The sequence below is a fragment of the Pseudophryne corroboree genome, chromosome 2 (genome assembly GCF_028390025.1).
Source record: "Pseudophryne corroboree isolate aPseCor3 chromosome 2, aPseCor3.hap2, whole genome shotgun sequence".
NCBI lineage: Eukaryota > Metazoa > Chordata > Amphibia > Anura > Myobatrachidae > Pseudophryne > Pseudophryne corroboree.
The window spans coordinates 831,313,239-831,332,999 of NC_086445.1; the positions used below are offsets into that span (position 1 = coordinate 831,313,239).

General features: G+C 46.8%; 1 protein-coding gene across 10 annotated transcripts in view; it reads left to right on the forward strand.

The window, feature by feature from the left end:
* The window catches only part of CDKL5 (cyclin dependent kinase like 5), an 850,075-nt gene that overhangs the window by 467,159 nt on the left and 363,155 nt on the right, over positions 1 to 19,761 (forward strand). For 8 of the 10 annotated variants that reach the window (XM_063955716.1, XM_063955713.1, XM_063955718.1 and 5 more), the window contains one exon: positions 5,393 to 5,446. The exons of the other annotated variants lie outside the window; for them this stretch is intronic. In XM_063955716.1, coding sequence (XP_063811786.1) covers positions 5,393 to 5,446 — 54 coding nt within the window. The remainder of the gene's footprint in view (positions 1 to 5,392; positions 5,447 to 19,761) is intronic. 10 annotated transcript variants of the gene reach the window in all.

Sequence of the window (19,761 nt, forward strand, 5' to 3'; positions counted from 1 at the left end):
GGGGACCCCACACAATTTTTTTTTTAAGTTTAAACATATATTTTTTTTTTTACAAGGTGCACAATGAAGCCCTGCACGGATCTCTCAGATCTGGCCGAGATTCATTGTATTAAAGTCGGCAGTGTTTTACAAGTCACTCACGTAAAACACTGCCTAAAAAAACGAATGACATCGACATCGGAAAAACCGAAAATGCAGAATACGGCAGCTTAGTAAATTAGTCGTAATCAATTCAAAAAGTTGCATATTTACACTTTCGATGTCATTCGTGATTGAACTTTGACCTCAAACGGGAAAATACGATTCTTAGTAAATTTACCCCACGGTGTGTATTTTATGAGAGCAGCTTGAAAGAAGCAGGCTGAAGTTTATATATTACTTTGTATGTTCAGAGACACAATGTATCCTGTATGATAAAGTTTGGGGCTGCAGACATATATTTCTTAAAAAGAAAGCTATATTAAGTGATGGCTATTGTTTGATTTCTATTGATTTTATTTTATTCTTTCAACAAACAAAAATGTTAATTTTTAACGGTGCTAAAATCTGTATGTTATAAGTCATTTGGTGGAAACATTTCTATAGAAAATAAACGCAGTAGTGTCTGAAGTTTTCATTTGCTCTAAGTAGCGCTTTTGGATAAAACCTCTTTTATACACTTACTTTACCTATAATCCTAGTCAGCAGCCACTTAGTCAGAGTGGGCAGCACAGGTTTTCTAGTTCACTACTGGTTCTTATGTGTTGGAGATGGTCCTGGAACAGGAAGATATAAGGGCCCTCATTCCGAGTTGTTCGCTCGCAAGCTGCTTTTAGCAGCTTTACACACGCTAAGCCGCCGCCTACTGGGAGTGAATCTTAGCTTCTTAAAATTGCGAACGAAAGATTCGCAATATTGCGAAAAGACATCTCTGTGCAGTTTCTGAGTAGCTCGAGACTTACTCTGCCAGTGCGATCAGTTCAGTGCTTGTCGTTCCTGGTTTGACGTCACAAACACACCCAGCGTTCGTCCAGACACTCCTCCGTTTCTCCAGCCACTCCCGCGTTTTTCACAGAAACGGTAGCGTTTTTCCCCACACGCCCATAAAACGGCCAGTTTCCGCCCAGAAACACCCACTTCCTGTCAATCACATTACGATCACCAGAACGAAGAAAAAGCCGTGAGTAAAATTCCTAACTGCATAGCAAATTTACTTGGTGCAGTCGCAGTGCGAACATTGCGCATGCGCACTAAGCGGAAAATCGCTGCGATGCGAAGAAATTTACCGAGCGAACAACTCGGAATGACCCCCAATATACAGTATTTGTATCTTACGCAGGTGCACTTCTATACCTGTCAGGATTTCCACAGAATAGTGTCAAATATCGGTAATGTGGTGGCTTCACCTGAAATGGGGCGTTGGGTTGGGGCAGTCTGTGTGAAGGTTCCAGTGACAGGACCTGGTGCAAAGGTGCACGCATATCATGCTCCGCTGCAATTTCTCACGGATTCTCAAGTGCAAAAATATGCAAATAACAGCTTGAGCACTCCTCGTGTGCTTTCATGTGACGATGGACTGAGCACACCCTGCGACACCCACTACTGGGAAATGCTCAACTGCACTGGTGGATCTAATCACTCCCATCATCGATGCACCATCAGTCGCAATATCAACTCCACAAGCAGCCCCTGCCTAGCAAAGAGCCTACCTTGTAACATTCTCAAAGTATGGCCAGTGTGGCTGTGGTGCTGTGATTGGAGCCTCATGCTGAAACACTACCATTACAGTCCCATGCAATCACTACAAGTCACCGCCCAGTCTTCACCTGAAATGCCCATAGAATGCAGATGCCATGTCAGGTCATAGTGATGTCGTACACAAATGCAAGTGTCGGCAAAAACGCAGGGGTGGTGCGACCATTTTCGTAGCATGTCTCAGACTGACACTGACTTATGCAGGGAGCCAATGTTTTCCTGATCTGCATGCGATGCTGGGTATGTGTATACAGTTGCGGAAGCTGCAACGAGTCCGGAGGGCGTCTCAGTACATTCCCATGCAGCAGGAGCATTAGTATAATTTTGCACAGACACTGTATATGGTATCAGAGCTGCAAATACATTAGTGTACATCTCTCTACATCAGGCCCATTGATATGTTAGAGCAATACAATTGTCACATAGCATTAGTCAGCTGCTGATTTTATGAATTGTCCTTTGCATAGGGATACCTCATGTTATCACATATATGTGCCGTGGTGTGTGACACAGCACTCTAATGTATATGTGCATAGGGATAATACATGATACTACATGTGATCCAGCACTCTTAATGCATGTGTACATAGGGGTGGTCTTCAGTATGCCGGCTGTTGGGATCCCCGCGCTCAGTATACCGGCGCCGGAATCCCAACAACCGGCATACTGACAACTATTCTCCCTCTTGGGGGTCCACACCCCCCCCCTACCCCCGGAGGGAGAATAAATAGTGTAGCATGCCACCGTGCCCGCAGAGTGGCGAGCGCAGCGAGCCCGCAAGGGGCTCATTTGCACTGGCCCAGCTATAGGGATCCTGGCGCTGATATGCTGGCCGCCGGTATTGCGACTGCCAGCATACCATACTACACCCATACATAGGGTTACAGCATGTTACCACATATAGGTAGGCATGTGACAGCATATAATGCATACGTACATAGGAATACTGCATGTGCCAAAGCACTATAATGCTTTGTAATAATTTGGGTCACTTTCTAAATAAATCATCATCATCAATGGTGTGATACTGCTAACATAGATAGTGTACTGTGGGATGCCGGCAGCCGGTGCTCACATAGCTGTAACTGAGATCAGAGCATTCCCAGACACTCTCCCCCATCCATGTCCCCGCTTCCTGTACCAGTGTGATTACTATTATAGCCAGCTAGCGGGTTACATCTCCCTGTGTGCGGGCACAGACCCTCCCGACCACCGCTCCTCCTTAGTAAGATGCCTCCCTTGGTCGCTAACAAGGAGCATCGCCGGCCAATCCTGTGGAGCTGGGCCCAGCAGCTGTTGCCCAATCCGGGGCCCGGGGGAGGTGCTGGGAGTGACAGGGGTGTGGCTAGGTGGTGCGGGAACGGAAGAGGGGGACGATGGGGCTGAATCCTGGCTAATGAGGGATCAATCAGCTGAGGAACGTTTTGTGTTTACGTTACAGAGGCAGCAGCAGAGGCGCCCAGGGAGAGAGCGAAGCAGAGGATGCAGAGACTCTGCCCAGCGGCAAATGCTGAATTTGGAAGGGGGGGATTCCATGTATATAATATATATATAATGTATTATAATATATATTAAATAAATCTATTACTGCACATTCATTTTTAGGGGGCTTAGCTGGATGTCCCAATGTAAGAATATTGATAAGGGTCCTAGTACTGGCTATTATTTGAAAGACTTTTATTAAACGCTGTTCTAAAATCACCAACAACGTGGAGCTGCGCATACATTTATATGGGCTACAGGAAAATGGCCGCCTCTGTTATCTTTAGGGATCTATAGTGAAGCATATAATAGGGGGAAGTAGAGTGCTATTCAGACCCCCTCCCCATTGGCCAGCGAATCGTGGCACAATGCTTTGAGGTGCAGGGCTTAATGCAGCAAGGGGTGCGGGGACAATATTGGTGGCCTCGGGACAGCAGTAAGCAGCACTAAAAAAAAATTGGTCCATCAGGGGGGTTATTGGTTACTCAGAAACCCTTCCTACATGTGCCATTGCATCTAGCAGCGATTCCCTGTTCTGCCGATTATCACCCATGTGTCAGCAGATTGGCAAATACCTACGTAAACAATCCCAGACTCTACGATTCCAATAATTTGGGGGCAAGAATCAGCAGATTGAAGATTTCCAACATGTTGGATTTTGTCGATCTCTTGACCCAGGCATCGGGAAAACTGCAAATTTCTGAACTTAATCTCAGATGTACTCTATGGAACCACGGGCGCATTTAGGGGTGAGGGCTCCCCTAGGCACAACAGGTATGGCTGCTCCCCCCCAATCTTACTATTTTATTGATTGGTTATAAGCCCTCACTTGATGATAGCCAAGTAGAATAATAATCACTATATTATATATACCGTATTTGCCGGCGTATAAGACGACTGGGCGTATAAGACGACCCCCAACATTTCCACTCAAAATATAGAGGCTGTTATATACTCGCCGTATAAGACTACCCCCTCTTCCGCACACCTTCCACACACCAAATAAAACGTAAAAGAACAAAGAAGTTTAAAACTTGCATCATATTTCTTTCTTTTTGCTGGTGCCATGATAGGGTTGATAGGCGTTTGACGGCTGGAATTTTTCTATGCTGTATTGTACTGTACAATGGTGCAGTACTGTGGTTGGCTGTTGGCTGTATACAAAGCCTGATTGGATTGGTCCCTGCTCCCTGTCTGCCCTCCCTGTCTCCCTGTCACTAGCAGCAGTCTATTAATACCAAGTGACATTACTATATTATGACCGCAAGGGGCGGGCCGGAGCGACGCTGCTTACCGAGCAGAATGGGCCGGTCACGCCGAAAAGGCTGGCACCCCTGTATCGCCGCAGCCACGCTGATGACCCGCCGCGGCCGCAGTGCATCGGGAGGCACTGCGGCGTATACGACGTATAAGACGACCCCCGGCGTATAAGACGACCCCCCCACTTGGTGGCATGTTTTGCAGGGCCAAAAAGTCGTCTTATACGCCAGCAAATACGGTATATTTTTTTTATTATGTATAACTTATTTACGAAGTAGGACAGCTTACAGGGGCAGTATGTACATGTCCTAACTGTTTACATTCCATATAAGATGGCATATGGCACAGTACATTGGAAATATTTGGGAGTCACTTGTACTTTTTGGCCTGACAGTACAAACACAAGCATCCAAGTGCTGCCCCAAAACAAGGGCTGCCCCCAGGCATGTGCCTCGTGTGACTAATGGGAATTCACCACTTTTATCCTAATTTCTACTATTGCAGGGACAATACATTAGTCCTAATGCCTGAAACTACTGTCAGACTTCATTTCCTCCTAAGTGGTCACCAATACTCTACCAACTCTGCTTACACCGATCCCCATCGACCTCACCTCTGTATGTAGCGAGTTCATGGAAGATAAATCTTGCTTTATGTTGTATATGTATATAATACACACAAAGCGAAGTGCCAGCATGAAGCCATTCATCATTTGTAGTTTCTGATTGCTGCAAGTATCAGTAAATTGATAATAAAGCTGCTCCCCTTGAAGTCATTGTCACATTGCAGGCTGCTAGGATATTTTTTCAGTGGTGTAGATAGAAGTTCATTGCCCTAACAAATGTAGAGTTTTAGTAGTAATTGTCCTGGGGAGCTGCTGTAATGTCCTACTTTTGTCTCTTCTCAAATTGCCTAGTGCCACATTGAGCAGAAACTGGAGCAAAGTATTGATACAGTGGGACAAATCCAGGTAACCTGAGAACAGCTTTAACCTAGATACTGAAGAACAATTTGTTATACAGTATAAGGCAAAGTGATTCACGGCCAAATGCGCACAGCACTGAACCAATTACTAATGTCTGGCTTTGAAGAGTGTTAAATGTGTGTACACAAAACTAAATAAAATGTTGGAATAGCTATTGTGTTTCTCTGACAGCCAGCAGCACATTAATGTCATGCCTTGTCACTCTGGGGCTAGTGTCACAAGAGCTGGAGAGGTTCTGTACTATAGAGCTACTTCAGGCCTAATTCAGACCTGGTCACTATTGTGCGAGTTCGCAAGGCAGCCGATTATCGATCCTCTGCGCATGCGTACAGATCGTAGTGCGCACGTGCAAGGCTAAACTGGGAAAGATCCAGTGTCTTTTTTGATCGCTGGGCGTACGCAATTGATTGACAGGAAGCGGGCGTTTGGGGGTGGTAACTGGCCGTTTTCTGGCAGTGTCAGTAAAAACGCAGGCGTGACCAAGCTTTCACGGAGGGTGGGTGACGTCAGCTCCTGCCCCGATCAGCCTGTTTCTATCGCATTGTAGGAGTAAGTCCTGGCCTACACACAGACTGGAAAAATCATTCAATGGTGAGTGAGTTGTGAACGGATTTGCAGCTGACCGGCGTAAGCAGAGATTTTCGCATGGTGTACACAGACTTGCACAGAGCGGGTTTTCACTCTGTCTGGGCGGCGACTATCTCATCGCAGACCTCTGCAAATTCAAAGAGGAGCGATCAGGTCTGAATTAGGCCCTTCGTTAAGAATTCCTAAATAAGACAAGCAAAAAAGAAAATGAACACATAGAGACTTATGTAGAGTTGGCTGCAAGGACAGAAAAATAGGGGTGTGGCTTCATAGGGAAGGGGCGTGGCCCTTGTAGTTGTACCCCCTGTAGATTTGCCCCAGGCATGTGTCCCTGTAGCCTGTAGTTATGCCCCCTGTAGATTTGCCCCAGTAGTTATGCCAGTAGAGATGACCCTGTAGTTATGCCCCCTTAGATGTGCCCCCAGTAGAGATGTCCCCTGTAGATTTGCCCCATTAGATGTGCACCCAGTAGAGATATCCCTGTAGTTATGCCCCCTTAGATGTGCCCCCAGTAGAGATGCCCCCTATAGATTTGCCCCTATTAGATGTGCCACCAGTAGAGATGCCCCTGTTGTTATGCCCCCTTGTAGCGCCGCTTCCAAACACAAAAAAACCCCAATACTCACCAGCCCCGCTCCTGCTTCCTGACCGCTGCTGCTCCGTCTTTGGCTGCCGCCGGTTCCTCTCTATGGGAGAGATGTCAAGACGTCAATACGTCTCTCCCATAGCACCGCACAGACACTAGAGGTCAATTATGACTTCTAGTGTCTGTCTGACAATGGAGCCGGGTGCATCGGGCGCCTCCACTGCCCACGTCTCTTGCTGCAGCCGCAGTGCAGGATGCAGGGTGCAGGTGGGCGCCTGTGGGGTGACTGCGGCCATGCCCGCAGTCCACAGCGCCCCGGGCGCCCACCCTGCTTGCCCGTGCCTAGATCTGCTCCTGTAAGGTGGAATTCCAACTCCAGGTGATGTTAGAACATCTTGCCCTTACCTCAACTTCACTACAGCGGGTGATGTCAGGTTGACGTTATGGTGAAGAAACATAACCTGCAATTGAATTGCCCCCTTAGTGTGGCTGCTTCCTCTTATTTGCATTATTACAAAGTTTTTGCAATCAGTCATGGCAGAAAAGCAAATTCCCATTTGTTTTGTTTTTTAAAGGGGAAGACAACAGATACTGTAATTAATTGAATTTACTGTAGATGGCACTTTAATGTTATATTTAAATAAGTCTAATATGTATTAAATGCAACTTAGTATTCTTTTTTAGAACAAATTCATAAATAGATAGACTTTCAAATGTTTATGATTATTCAGCTCTAGAGCCGGACTGGCCATCTGGCCCATCAGGCAAATACCACAAGGTCCTATTGCCTGATGGGCCAGTCCATTCTGAAATCCTGGCTAAGCAGCTTTGGCTCCCGGCGCTCTGCTCATCCAGCATGCAGAGACAGGGGCATTCCACAAGGCTACACCCTTGTGACACACGGCATGCATGTGAAGTGTAGCCACACCTCTCTTTTCTTGCACATGCACACAGAGGAATACCAGGGCTTAAATACAGCCCCAGTCCATCCCTGATCAGCTCCATTACAGAGTGTACACACTTCTGTACAACAAATTCAATTTACCAGTGCTGAGGTATCTGTAACAGCCACAGCAGACTGAGACCACTTTACCTGAATACCTTTATGTTATTAACTTTATGAGGACCTTTCAGCTAACAACCACATAAATTCTGGACCGATAGTATACTATCATCATCATCAAGGACATATTCTGCTGTCTAATACTATATCAGTATATTATATTATGCTCAAGCTTTATATTGCAGTTAAGCCTGTATTGGTTAGGAATTTGGTCAGTCTGATTACCCAAAACAACTGTAATATGCTAATTCACAGCATTGCTCTGTTTTATATTTCCAAAATAAATAAGTTCAAACAGAAGAATTTTTCAACCATACTTTTTATTCTAATGTTATCATACTCTATATACACAACTAAGAAAGATGAGAGCAAGCTCCAGGTATAGGGCTGCAGCAGCTGCTGCTGACATTGGGAGTTATATTTAAAAGTTGATTTTGGGTCTATTTAAAATCGACCAGAATAGAACCAACATTTTCACAAAATTGACGAGTGTTTCTATTCCAAATAGCTCATTAGCTAAAAGTCTATTTTGAGTGCCACTTTAAAATCACTGGGTGATGTGGGTTCTATTTGAAATTCTAAATCTGGCGAATTCATGCACAAATCGACTCAAAATCGACTTCATTAAACAAATGCATCTCTATGGGCTGAAATATGTCACATGCACTGCATTACCCACAAACACCTTTCTCCATTCCTGTGCCAATTTGCATATCCACGCTCTTTTAAAATCATTGCTATGCCTTTATACTGTATGCCATGATTTATGCAGCCAGAGTGCCCCACATGCTTCTCTCCCATGTTTTTTTTCCAACTTGTTCTATTGAGAATGGTGATTTGTGGTCGATTCTGAGTTGATTTTCAAATCGACTATTATTAAATATGGGTTAGGAATTTAACTCTATGGTAAAGTATTGAAGCTTTTATTGTAGTTCTATTTAAGTGTAAATCACTATTTCAGTCAATTTTGAGTTGATTATGACTTTACCTGACACACAATCGACATAAAATCGACTGAAAACCAAAATTGACTTTTAGTAAATATACCCCTGATGGTCATTCAGGTGCGGTTGTTCTTCCTACTCCTGTTGCAGTGATTTGCCGTATGCAATTGCGATTATATGTTAATATGGACAGAAGCTATTTCTTGCAGAAGAACACCCACTGCGATCGCATCATTTGTATATGGCACCACTTGATTGCAGAAACATTGCTTACATCATCGCACATCAGGTCCCCACGCAAAGCCTGAGTACCTCTGAAGACGCGCAGGCTGATCTGATCCCCTGGGACGCACAGGTGTCTCCAGTAGCAAGTGTGATGGCAGCTGCTAATGTACGACCATAACATGCCTGCGTACGCCTGATCACTCCCCGTTACCGCCTCCAAACTGTGATTTTCTGTCACTCTCTGAGACCACACTCGCAAATAAATCTCTGCGCGTGCTCACAGTGGCTCAGATGCATGCGCAGTGCAAAAAACATTGATCGCTATGCATCCATACCTGAATGGGCCTCATTATGATCACTGGAAGTGTCATTAGAAGGGGATTTGGATCACCTCTCAGCACCTCTGGGAACTCCTTCAAGGCTGTTGGAAAACCATTCCAGGAGACTACCTCATGAAGCTGATTAAGAGAATACCAAGAGTGTGCAAAGCTGTCATCAAAGCAAAAGGAGGCTACTTTGAGGATTCTAAAATATAAAACATATTTTGATTTGTTTAACACTCTTTTGCTTACAACATAGGGGGTAATTCCAAGTTGATCGCAGCAGGAAACTTTTTAGCAGTTGGGCAAAACCATGTGCACTGCAGGGGAGGCAGATATAACATTTGCAGAGAGAGTTAGATTTGGGTGGGTTATTTTGTTTCTGTGCAGGGTAAATACTGGCTGCTTTATTTTTACACTGCAATTTAGATTGCAGATTGAACTCACCACACTCAAATCTAACTCTCTCTGCAAATGTTACATCTGCCCCCCCTGCAGTGCACATGGTTTTGCCCAACTGCTAAAAAATTTCCTGCTGCGATCAACTTGGAATTACCCCCATAATTCCATGTTTTCTTTCATACTTTTGATGTCTTCAGTATTAATCTACAAACTTTTGACAGGTACTGTATCCAAACTTTTGACTGGTACTGTATCTGTTTTAACTATATAGTCCCGTGCAAAATCTACTTATTCTATAAACTAAAGCAATTATGTTGAAATTACTAATCACTGATCAGTTATTATGTTATTTGTGCAATGCAGGTAATAGTGAATAGTACTGATTTAGTCTGACATTGTTCTGCAATTGAGAAACAGCTCTTTTTTGCTGTTTTAAATTTTGAGAATGTAACTTATATTTAAACACATGAGATTACATTACAAAATGTTTTGGTTTTTTTTTTATCACAGAATACAGTAGTGCTTTACAATTTGTTTAGTATGTTTTTGTTTTATATACCACTATCATTTTGTTATATGTGCTGAAACTGTTTTATTGCCAAAACTCAGTTTATGTTTTGCTTTACAATATTTATTCCTGAAATAATTGTATCATATTTGTTGTGTCACAAAATTGATTTTATAGCCTACCACCGAATTTGTGCAAATTATTTCTGAGTGCACAAAGTAAACCATGCCACCAGCCGCAATATATTTTGGTTCATATAATCAATTTTATTGACAAAATATACTGTTGACAAAGTGTACCTCACACTGTAACTGCTTATTTTAAGATTAACATGAAACGTGCATATTTTCTTAACCAGTATGTGTTACTGACTCAGCACCACTCATAAGAGCTATTTGGAGCTGCTGATTTCAAGAGAACAAATAGTAATAACACTTAAACAATAAATATGCCTTTGCTGTGTGCTCATGGGTAAGATATTTCTTGTGTGGGAAAGAGGCAGCTGCTCCAGGTATGACAGCTGTTCTATGGCAGGTGATCCATTTAAACACAACTAGTCACCTTGTTTCTCATTGGTTCATTGTTTGGTGATGCTACAAATTTTGTAGAGGAACGATAATGGGGGTGATTCAGACCTGATCGCACGCAGGCGTTTTTTTGCACTGCTGCGATCAGGTAGTTGCCGCCTACAGGGGGAGGGTGTAAACGCTTTGCAGGGGTGCGATCGCTTGTGCAAAGAGCTGCACAAACAAAAGTTTGTGCAGTCTCTCCACAGCTCAGGACTTACTCAGCCACTGTGACGATCCGGCCTGGAGCTGACGTCAGGAACCCTCCCTCCAAACGACTGGGCACGCCTGCGTTTTTCCAGACACTCCCAAGAAACGATCAGTTAACACCCACAATCGGCCTCTTCCTGTCAATCTTCTTGCGATCGCCGGTGCGATCGCTTTCTCTGTAGATTCCGTCGCTGTCCGGTGATCCCCGTTGCCGGTGGCTGACGCGCCTGCGCATTGCGGTGCATACGCATGCGCAGTTCAGACACAATCACACCGCTGCAAAAAACCTAGCGTGCGATCGGGTCTGAATGACCCCCACATACACAAGATTTCCTTGCTTTTTTTTTTTTTAGATTAAGGCCCTTATTTATCAAGCCTCGAAGAGGGATACATAGTCTCGTGATAAAGTACCAACCAATCCGCTCCAAACTTCCATACCACACAGGCTGTTTGAAAAATGACAATTAGGAGCTGGTTGGCTGGTACTTTATCATCGTACTATTTATCACTCTCCAAGGCTTGATAAACCTGGGTCTAGTGTGTCCAAACTAACTGGTGTTTTAAAGGACAAGTGAGTCTAAAATATAAGTTTATTTATATAAAAAATAGATTTGGTTACCATTCACAAGCACTGTATATAGGAATCTGAAATACTAATTAGCACTATTTTCGCTGTTGGTTCAATAAATAAGGTAACAAGACCTCTCATTGCGCACATTTATTCATCTGGTACTGTACATATGCGTATAATCGTAGTATAGCCTTGGTACAGTAAGTGTTCCATTGGTACACCACGGTATCTATCCCGGCATAGGAAGAAATCAGTGTCAAGCATCTGAAGCCAGGACATGAAGGCTTGCTGAACTTTTCCGTCGGTTGTGACTGCCTTCCACCCAGGTGCTTCTTCAATGGTCCAAAGAATCAGACCTTCACTGTGGCACAAATTGTCATCTGTGGTGGTGATTCAGACCTGATCGCACGCAGGCATTTTTTTCCAGTGCTGCGGTCAGGTAGTTGCCGCCTAAAGGGGGGGGGGGGGTGTAGTTGATGTGCAGGGGTGCGATCGCTTGTGCAGAGAGCTGCAGAAACAATAGTTTGTGCAGTCTCTGTACAGCTCAGGACTTACTCAGCCGCTGCGACGATCCGACCGGGAGCTGACATCAGGAATCCTCCCTCCAAACGGCTAGACACGCCTGCGTATTTTCAGACACTCCCTAGAAATGGTCAGTTGACACCCACAATCGGCCTCTTCCTGTCAATCTTCTTGCGATCGCTGCTGCGATCGCTTTCTTCGTTAAACCCGTTGCTCTCCGGCGATCCCCGTCACTGGCAGCCGACGCACCTGCGCATTGCGGAGCATATGCATGCGCAGTTCAGACCCAATCACACCGCTGCAAAAAAAGCTAGCGTGCGATCGGGTCTGAATGACCCCCATTGTTAGTAACATGGGACAGTATCTCCACAGTTTAAGTGGAACTACACTGAAAAGTATTATTCTGTAGTGGGAAAGCTGTATTTTTATTGTGATAATCCATTAGGAACGTATAGTAAACCCAAGTTTGGGCTCTCTAGTTGTTTGCTCAGCGTAGACCCCCATCCTCTTCCTCTTGAGTGCTAACCTTACATGTGGGTTCCTGGGCAGCGAATGACGTTTCCTCTTCTCTTCTTGATTCCACCCCCTATGCTGTTGTTTTTTATGTATGGATACTTTTTGAGGCTCATTCAGATGTGGTTGGAGGTGCTATCACTGCTGCGTCCGTGGAAGCAGCAGTGATAGCGCAGTATGGTGATGCAGCAGGAGGCGGCTATTACCAGCAGATGCCTCCTGCTGCAGTAGTGATTAGACATAGGTCACAGGATGCAGCATTGGATCTCTCTCCAACTATCGGGCGACTTATGACACCTGTGGTGCTGCGCAAGCAGCCCGTCACGGAGGCCAGGAAATCTCTGTCCTACGACAGAGATTCCTGTATGCAGTGGTCGAAGTGGGGCGGTATACGGCCACTTCTTCCACTGACCCGGAAATGAGCCCAGAAAGTGCAGCAGGAGGCGAGGGAAGTGGCATACTGCTGCACATGGTGCTCCCCGTCCCTGCGCGGCGGCCGGCGGCTATGTAGAGCGCTGTATTAGCTCACAGCCGCTCACCGCTGCCAGCCGCCCGCGCACGCCGCTCACCATCCGCCCGCTGCTCCCGCTCACCAGCCGGCCGGCGCCAACTCACTGCTGCCAGCAACAAATAAGGTAATGTTCCCCTGCTGTCACCTCTCTCCCTGCTGTTCCTGTCGTCACTGTCACTGTCGTCACCCTCCCTGTCGTCACTCTCCCTGTCGTCACTGTCGTCACTCTCCCTGTCACTCTCCCTGTCGTTACTGTCGTCACTCTCCCTGTCGTCACTCTCTCCCTGTCGTCACTGTTGTCACTCTCTCCCTGTCGTCACTCTCTCCCCGTCTCTCTCTCTCTGTCGTCACTGTCTCTCTCTGTCGTCACTGTCTCTCCCTGTCGTCACTCTCCCTGTCGTCACTCTGCCTGTCGTCACTGTCGTCACTCTGCCTGTCGTCACTCTCCCTCTGTCGTCACTCTCTCTCCCCCTCTCTCTCTCTCCCCCTGTCTCTCCCCCTGCCTCTCTCCCTGTCGTCACTGTCTCTCCCTGTCGTCACTGTCTCTCCCTGTCGTCACTCTCTCTGTCGTCACTCTATCGCTGTCGTCACTCTATCGCTGTCGTCACTCTATCCCTGTCGTCACTGTCGTCTCTCTCTCCCTGTCGTCACTGTCGTCACTCTCTCCCTGTCGTCACTCTCTCCCCCGTCTCTCTCTCTCTGTCGTCACTGTCTCTCTCTGTCGTCACTGTCTCTCTGTCGTCACTGTCTCTCCCTGTCGTCACTCTCCCTGTCGTCACTGTCGTCACTCTCTCCCTGTCGTCAATGTCGTCACTCTCTCTGTCGTCACTCTCCCTGTCGTCACTGTCGTCACTCTGCCTGTCGTCACTCTCTCTCTGTCGTCACTCTCCCTGTCGTCACTCTCTCTCCCCCTGCCTCTCTCCCTGTCGTCACTGTCTCTCCCTGTCGTCACTCTATCGCTGTCGTCACTCTATCGCTGTCGTCACTCTATCCCTGTCGTCACTGTCGTCTCTCTCTCCCTGTCGTCACTGTTGTCTCTCTCTCCCTGTCGTCACTCTCTCCCTGTCGTCACTCTCTCTCCCTGTCGTCACTCTCTCTCCCTGTCGTCACTGTCGTCTCTCTCTCCCTGTCGTCTCTCTCCCTGTCGTCTCTCTCTCCCTGTCATCACTCTCTCCCTGTCGTCACTCTCTCCCTGTCGTCACTGTCGTCTCTCTCTCCCCGTCTCTCTCTCTCTCTCCCCGTCTCTCTCTCTCTCTTTGTCGTCACTGTCTCTCCCTGTCGTCACTCTCCCTGTCGTCACTCACTGTCGTCACTCTCCCTGTCTTCACTTTCGTCACTCTCCCTGTTGTCCCTGTCGTCACTCTCTCCCTGTCGTCACTCTCTCCCTGTCATCACTCTCTCCCCCTGTATCTCCCCCTGTCGTCACTCTCTCCCCCTGTCTCTCCCCCTGTCGTCACTCTCCCTGTCGTCACTCTCTCTCCCTGTCTCTCTCCCTGTCGTCACTGTCTCTCTCTCCCTGTCGTCACTGTCTCTCTCTCCCTGTCGTCACTGTCTCTCTCTCCCTGTCGTCACTGTCTCTCTCTCCCTGTCGTCACTGTCTCTCTCTTCCTGTCGTCACTCTGGCTGTCCCTGCTGTCACAATTTCAGCTCATTCAGTGTGCTACAAGGTGAATTTTGGCTCATTCAGTGTACTACAAGGTGAATTTCGGCTCATTCAGTGTGCTACAAGGTGAATTTCGGCTCATTCAGAGTGCTACAAGGTGAATTTCGGCTCATTCAGTGTGATACAAGGTGAATTGCGGCTCATTCAGTGTGCTACAAGGTGAATTTCGGCTCATTCAGTGTGCTACAAGGTGAATTTCGTCTCATTCATTGTGCTATAATGTGAATTTCAGCTCATTCAGTTTGCCATAATGTGAAAGGGGCACCAGTACTAGATAGTATAAGGGGTTCTACTACATGGGGCACGCCCCCTATTGGATGACCACGCCCCTTTTGGGTGGCCACACCCCTTTTCTGGAGTGCGCGCACATAATTACATCCTTGACTTTTGCATACCCCCACTTCAAAATTTCCACTTCGACCACTGTATGTATGTATATATGTGTGTGCGTGTATATATATATATATATATATATATATAAAACCAGAAAATAAGAGGCGGCACTCGGAGGCTTAAAAGTAGAGATGAGCGCCTGAAATTTTTCGGGTTTTGTGTTTTGGTTTTGGGTTCGGTTCCGCGGCCGTGTTTTGGGTTCGAACGCGTTTTGGCAAAACCTCACCGAATTTTTTTTGTCGGATTCGGGTGTGTTTTGGATTCGGGTGTTTTTTTCAAAAAACACTAAAAAACAGCTTAAATCATAGAATTTGGGGGTCATTTTGATCCCAAAGTATTATTAACCTCAAAAACCATAATTTACACTCATTTTCAGTCTATTCTGAATACCTCACACCTCACAATATTATTTTTAGTCCTAAAATTTGCACCGAGGTCGCTGTGTGAGTAAGATAAGCGACCCTAGTGGCCGACACAAACACCGGGCCCATCTAGGAGTGGCACTGCAGTGTCACGCAGGATGTCCCTTCCAAAAAACCCTCCCCAAACAGCACATGACGCAAAGAAAAAAAGAGGCGCAATGAGGTAGCTGTGTGAGTAAGATTAGCGACCCTAGTGGCCGACACAAACACCGGGCCCATCTAGGAGTGGCACTGCAGTGTCACGCAGGATGGCCCTTCCAAAAAACCCTCCCCAAACAGCACATGACGCAAAGAAAAAAAGAGGCGCAATGAGGTAGCTGTGTGAGTAAGATTAGCGACCCTAGTGGCCGACACAAACACCGGGCCCATCTAGGAGTGGCACTGCAGTGTCACGCAGGATGTCCCTTCCAAAAAACCCTCCCCAAACAGCACATGACGCAAAGAAAAAAAGAGGCGCAATGAGGTAGCTGTGTGAGTAAGATTAGCGACCCTAGTGGCCGACACAAACACCGGGCCCATCTAGGAGTGGCACTGCAGTGTCACGCAGGATGTCCCTTCCAAAAAACCCTCCCCAAACAGCACATGACGCAAAGAAAAAAAGAGGCGCAATGAGGTAGCTGACTGTGTGAGTAAGATTAGCGACCCTAGTGGCCGACACAAACACCGGGCCCATTTAGGAGTGGCACTGCAGTGTCACGCAGGATGTCCCTTCCAAAAAACCCTCCCCAATCAGCACATGATGCAAAGAAAAAGAAAAGAAAAAAGAGGTGCAAGATGGAATTGTCCTTGGGCCCTCCCACCCACCCTTATGTTGTATAAACAAAACAGGACATGCACACTTTAACCAACCCATCATTTCAGTGACAGGGTCTGCCACACGACTGTGACTGATATGACGGGTTGGTTTGGACCCCCCCAAAAAAGAAGCAATTAATCTCTCCTTGCACAAACTGGCTCTACAGAGGCAAGATGTCCACCTCATCATCACCCTCCGATATATCACCGTGTACATCCCCCTCCTCACAGATTATCAATTCGTCCCCACTGGAATCCACCATCTCAGCTCCCTGTGTACTTTGTGGAGGCAATTGCTGCTGGTCAATGTCTCCGCGGAGGAATTGATTATAATTCATTTTAATGAACATCATCTTCTCCACATTTTCTGGATGTAACCTCGTACGCCGATTGCTGACAAGGTGAGCGGCGGCACTAAACACTCTTTCGGAGTACACACTTGTGGGAGGGCAACTTAGGTAGAATAAAGCCAGTTTGTGCAAGGGCCTCCAAATTGCCTCTTTTTCCTGCCAGTATAAGTACGGACTGTGTGACGTGCCTACTTGGATGCGGTCACTCATATAATCCTCCACCATTCTATCAATGTTGAGAGAATCATATGCAGTGACAGTAGACGACATGTCCGTAATCGTTGTCAGGTCCTTCAGTCCGGACCAGATGTCAGCATCAGCAGTCGCTCCAGACTGCCCTGCATCACCGCCAGCGGGTGGGCTCGGAATTCTGAGCCTTTTCCTCGCACCCCCAGTTGCGGGAGAATGTGAAGGAGGAGATGTTGACAGGTCGCGTTCCGCTTGACTTGACAATTTTGTCACCAGCAGGTCTTTCAACCCCAGCAGACTTGTGTCTGCCGGAAAGAGAGATCCAAGGTAGGCTTTAAATCTAGGATCGAGCACGGTGGCCAAAATGTAGTGCTCTGATTTCAACAGATTGACCACCCGTGAATCCTTGTTAAGCGAATTAAGGGCTCCATCCACAAGTCCCACATGCCTAGCGGAATCGCTCCGTGTTAGCTCCTCCTTCAATGTCTCCAGCTTCTTCTGCAAAAGCCTGATGAGGGGAATGACCTGACTCAGGCTGGCAGTGTCTGAACTGACTTCACGTGTGGCAAGTTCAAAGGGCATCAGAACCTTGCACAACGTTGAAATCATTCTCCACTGCGCTTGAGACAGGTGCATTCCACCTACTATATCGTGCTCAATTGTATAGGCTTGAATGGCCTTTTGCTGCTCCTCCAACCTCTGAAGCATATAGAGGGTTGAATTCCACCTCGTTACCACTTCTTGCTTCAGATGATGGCAGGGCAGGTTCAGTAGTTTTTGGTGGTGCTCCAGTCTTCTGTACGTGGTGCCTGTACGCCGAAAGTGTCCCGCAATTCTTCTGGCCACCGACAGCATCTCTTGCACGCCCCTGTCGTTTTTTAAAAAATTCTGCACCACCAAATTCAAGGTATGTGCAAAACATGGGACGTGCTGGAATTTGCCCATATTTAATGCACACACAATATTGCTGGCGTTGTCCGATGCCACAAATCCACAGGAGAGTCCAATTGGGGTAAGCCATTCCGCGATGATCTTCCTCAGTTGCCGTAAGAGGTTTTCAGCTGTGTGCGTATTCTGGAAAGCGGTGATACAAAGCGTAGCCTGCCTAGGAAAGAGTTGGCGTTTGCGAGATGCTGCTACTGGTGCCGCCGCTGCTGTTCTTGCGGCGGGAGTCCATACATCTACCCAGTGGGCTGTCACAGTCATATAGTCCTGACCCTGCCCTGCTCCACTTGTCCACATGTCCGTGGTTAAGTGGACATTGGGTACAACTGCATTTTTTAGGACACTGGTGAGTCTTTTTCTGACGTCCGTGTACATTCTCGGTATCGCCTGCCTAGAGAAGTGGAACCTAGATGGTATTTGGTAACGGGGGCACACTGCCTCAATAAATTGTCTAGTTCCCTGTGAACTAACGGCGGATACCGGACGCACGTCTAACACCAACATAGTTGTCAAGGCCTCAGTTATCCGCTTTGCAGTAGGATGACTGCTGTGATATTTCATCTTCCTCGCAAAGGACTGTTGAACAGTCAATTGCTTACTGGAAGTAGTACAAGTGGGCTTACGACTTCCCCTCTGGGATGACCATCGACTCCCAGCGGCAACAACAGCAGCGCCAGCAGCAGTAGGCGTTACACGCAAGGATGCATCTGAGGAATCCCAGGCAGGAGAGGACTCGTCAGAATTGCCAGTGACATGGCCTGCAGGACTATTGGCATTCCTGGGGAAGGAGGAAATTGACACTGAGGGAGTTGGTGGGGTGGTTTGCGTGAGCTTGGTTACAAGAGGAAGGGATTTACTGGTCAGTGGACTGCTTCCGCTGTCACCCAAAGTTTTTGAACTTGTCACTGACTTATTATGAATGCGCTGCAGGTGACGTATAAGGGAGGATGTTCCGAGGTGGTTAACGTCCTTACCCCTACTTATTACAGCTTGACAAAGGGAACACACGGCTTGACACCTGTTGTCCGCATTTCTGGTGAAATACCTCCACACCGAAGAGCTGATTTTTTTGGTATTTTCACCTGGCATGTCAACGGCCATATTCCTCCCACGGACAACAGGTGTCTCCCCGGGTGCCTGACTTAAACAAACCACCTCACCATCAGAATCCTCCTGGTCAATTTCCTCCCCAGCGCCAGCAACACCCATATCCTCCTCATCCTGGTGTACTTCAACACTGACATCTTCAATCTGACTATCAGGAACTGGACTGCGGGTGCTCCTTCCAGCACTTGCAGGGGGCGTGCAAATGGTGGAAGGCGCATGCTCTTCACGTCCAGTGTTGGGAAGGTCAGGCATCGCAACCGACACAATTGGACTCTCCTTGTGGATTTGGGATTTCGAAGAATGCACAGTTCTTTGCTGTGCTGCTTTTGCCAGCTTGAGTCTTTTCATTTTTCTAGCGAGAGGCTGAGTGCTTCCATCCTCATGTGAAGCTGAACCACTAGCCATGAACATAGGCCAGGGCCTCAGCCGTTCCTTGCCACTCCGTGTCGTAAATAGCATATTGGCAAGTTTACGCTTCTCCGACAATTTTATTTTAGGTTTTGGAGTCCTTTTTTTTCTGATATTTGGTGTTTTGGATTTGACATGCTCTGTACTATGACATTGGGCATCGGCCTTGGCAGACGACGTTGCTGGCATTTCATCGTCTCGGCCATGACTAGTGGCAGCAGCTTCAGCACGAGGTGGAAGTGGATCTTGATCTTTCCCTAATTTTGGAACCTCAACATTTTTGTTCTCCATATTTTAATAGGCACAACTAAAAGGCACCTCAGGTAAACAATGGAGATGGATACTAGTATACAATTATGGACTGCCTGCCGAGTGCAGACACAGAGGTAGCCACAGCCGTGAACTACCGTACTGTACTGTGTCTGCTGCTAATATAGACTGGTTGATAAAGAGATAGTATACTCGTAACTAGTATGTATGTATAAAGAAAGAAAAAAAA